This window comes from Trichoplusia ni, chromosome 19 (genome assembly GCF_003590095.1).
Source record: "Trichoplusia ni isolate ovarian cell line Hi5 chromosome 19, tn1, whole genome shotgun sequence".
NCBI classification, from domain to species: Eukaryota; Metazoa; Arthropoda; class Insecta; order Lepidoptera; family Noctuidae; genus Trichoplusia; species Trichoplusia ni.
Window position 1 is genome coordinate 280301 of NC_039496.1, and position 2398 is coordinate 282698.

Sequence of the window (2398 nt, forward strand, 5' to 3'; positions counted from 1 at the left end):
CGACTATCACTAACAGTCATGAAAGTCTTTTGGTTTCTCCATTATATTTTTTTGGTGGATATTACTAGAAAAAAAAAGTTGATGAAAATAATAGGGGTAAAATAACCGAGGAATATTACTAATTCACCGCTATAACTAGGCTCTATCTTTTGAAACGTGATACCTAAAAGCAATTTTCATCCCCATGGACACCCACAACCTCCGGTAGTGTTAGACTCTTAAACTAAACCTGTACCTGGACAACGGTTTTAAGTGGCACGTTTTATGATACCTATGTTGGACAGCCTGACATATTTTATTAAACCAATGTCATAAATTCATAACAGAATTGGATCCAACACCTAGATCATATCGAAATCATATGGCACATATTGTGCCTACTCAGCCTATTTCATTCTTCCTAAGGAAAATGAATTCGTAGTAACTATAACCACTAAACCAACAGGCATATTGTTCTACATAGTCAATACCAACAGCTAATTCATGACAGTATTAGATCCAACCGCATCCAGCATTATCCTATCGAAATCGTATGCCCCATAACATCGTGAGGTACGAAGTGCTCGAAACACCCTCATTCAAGTGCATCTCGTCTCATTCACATCGCGAGTTCCGGCGGCGCTCGCTCACTCATTTGCAAATTGATTTACATCTCCTTTTTTTTTAATGTGGATATTGATCTTTCAATTTTTTTATATTTTGCCTACAGTTCCTTCAGAACTTTACTTAAATATCTAAGCGTAATAGTTTACGTATAGGTAGTTCGTCTTTCAAGTAATAACTCTGACATTTAACGATATCCAACTAAGAAACCTCACTTAATTAATTTGTACTAATAGATATGCGTAGATTGCGTAAATATCATCTCAAAGCAATCTAATCATACCACCAACACATACCATACGTAACCACATATTTAGCCTTATGGTTGTACGAAAATTGTTTCTTTATGGTTTTCCGTTTGTTTCAGAATGAGTTCCGTTCAAGAGGATAAGCCCAGCGAAGGGCCGCCTAAAACCCACGTCCGGGACATAAGGAACACAGAACTCGTGTCCCGCCTCCTGGCCGCCACACCGCCGTACCTCTACAGCGCTCTACCACTCCAACCCCACGCGTTCTTCTTCAGCGAAATGCTCCGATCATTTGTTAACGCTCGTCACGGCTGCAGGCCGCCCCACTATCACCGACGCTTTAAGCGCCGCACGCACAAATACTTCGCAGAGAACGAAAACGACTGGAGACGAGAATGGCCAAAGCCTGACGAAGAGAAAAAAGAACCTGAGCCACGACCCGAAGTACCTTTAGAGCTAACTGTGGATAAGCATTCGAGGGTACGTGAGCCTTCGCCGAGGCGTTTGTCGCCTAAGACCGAACAGGCGAAGTCAAGCAGCCCCGGCCCGCCCGGTAGACAGTCTTCGTTCGTTGATGTAGGAACCGAAGAACTTCCAAAACCTTCACCGTGTGTTGGAAGAAATCCAGAAGCCACTTCAGTACCACAATCCAATTTAATACTTCCACCTCCGCCGCCGATGTGGTATCCGCCACTATACAATCCTGGTGGTTTTGGAGTAGACCCTCTGAACTTCTTCATAGATCTGCGCGTTTCTGGACACATTTATGACAGGAAGAGGGCTTTGGCTGAGGGCGTCGAGAACGCTCAAGAGACGCGAGAGGATACAGGACTAGAAAAGAGGCTTGGCAGGGACTTTGGGCAGCGTCCTCGGCATTTGTCAGCTTTCTCAGTTCCCGTTCGATCAGGGAACGCGACGGAAACCGAGAAGTATTTCGATCACGTAGGATCTAAGGCCGCTGGCAAAGTGAACGGTACTTCTTACATAATGAGGAATCTGAAACGTGTGTACGATGATCTCCATAATCTGCAGGATGTTAAAGAAAGCACGAAATTAAGTAAAGGGGAAGACACTAAAACCGAATCTTCAGATCTTGATGACGATATCGTGGATTAGAGCCAAATAAATCTTTTTATTAGCTTAAATTATAACCGCATATATTAATGTTAATGCAATTAAAGAAGTAACTATCAAAACTAAATGAAAGTTGAATGTGAAATTTAAATAAGATTTCAAGCATTTCCTCGACTATTATCTTAATCTCATTTCAAGATACCGTTTCATTCCTACTGGCTTTTTTATCATATATCCTGCTGAATTACATAAATGGAACTTAGGTATCTGTAATTAAATGATCTCAATGTCTAGTCTAGCTTATAAATAAAATGCTATCGCTATTATATGTAATTTTATGGAATATGAATACGTAGACGCCCATGTAGTTAGTTACCTTATAATGAATAATGGACATACTAGTAAAAGTATTAAAATTCATCATGTTGTGCATATTTACTTATTAGAACCTTACATAATTGTATTTAAAATTA

General features: G+C 40.5%; 1 protein-coding gene across 1 annotated transcript; it reads left to right on the forward strand.

Moving 5' to 3' along the window:
- The first annotated feature begins 317 nt into the window (after positions 1–317).
- Positions 318–2173, forward strand: LOC113503461. The gene has a single exon (XM_026885442.1). The coding sequence runs from the start codon at positions 972–974 to the stop codon at positions 1965–1967; it is 996 nt and encodes a 331-aa protein (XP_026741243.1). The 5' UTR covers positions 318–971; the 3' UTR covers positions 1968–2173.
- Positions 2174–2398: the final 225 nt, after the last annotated feature.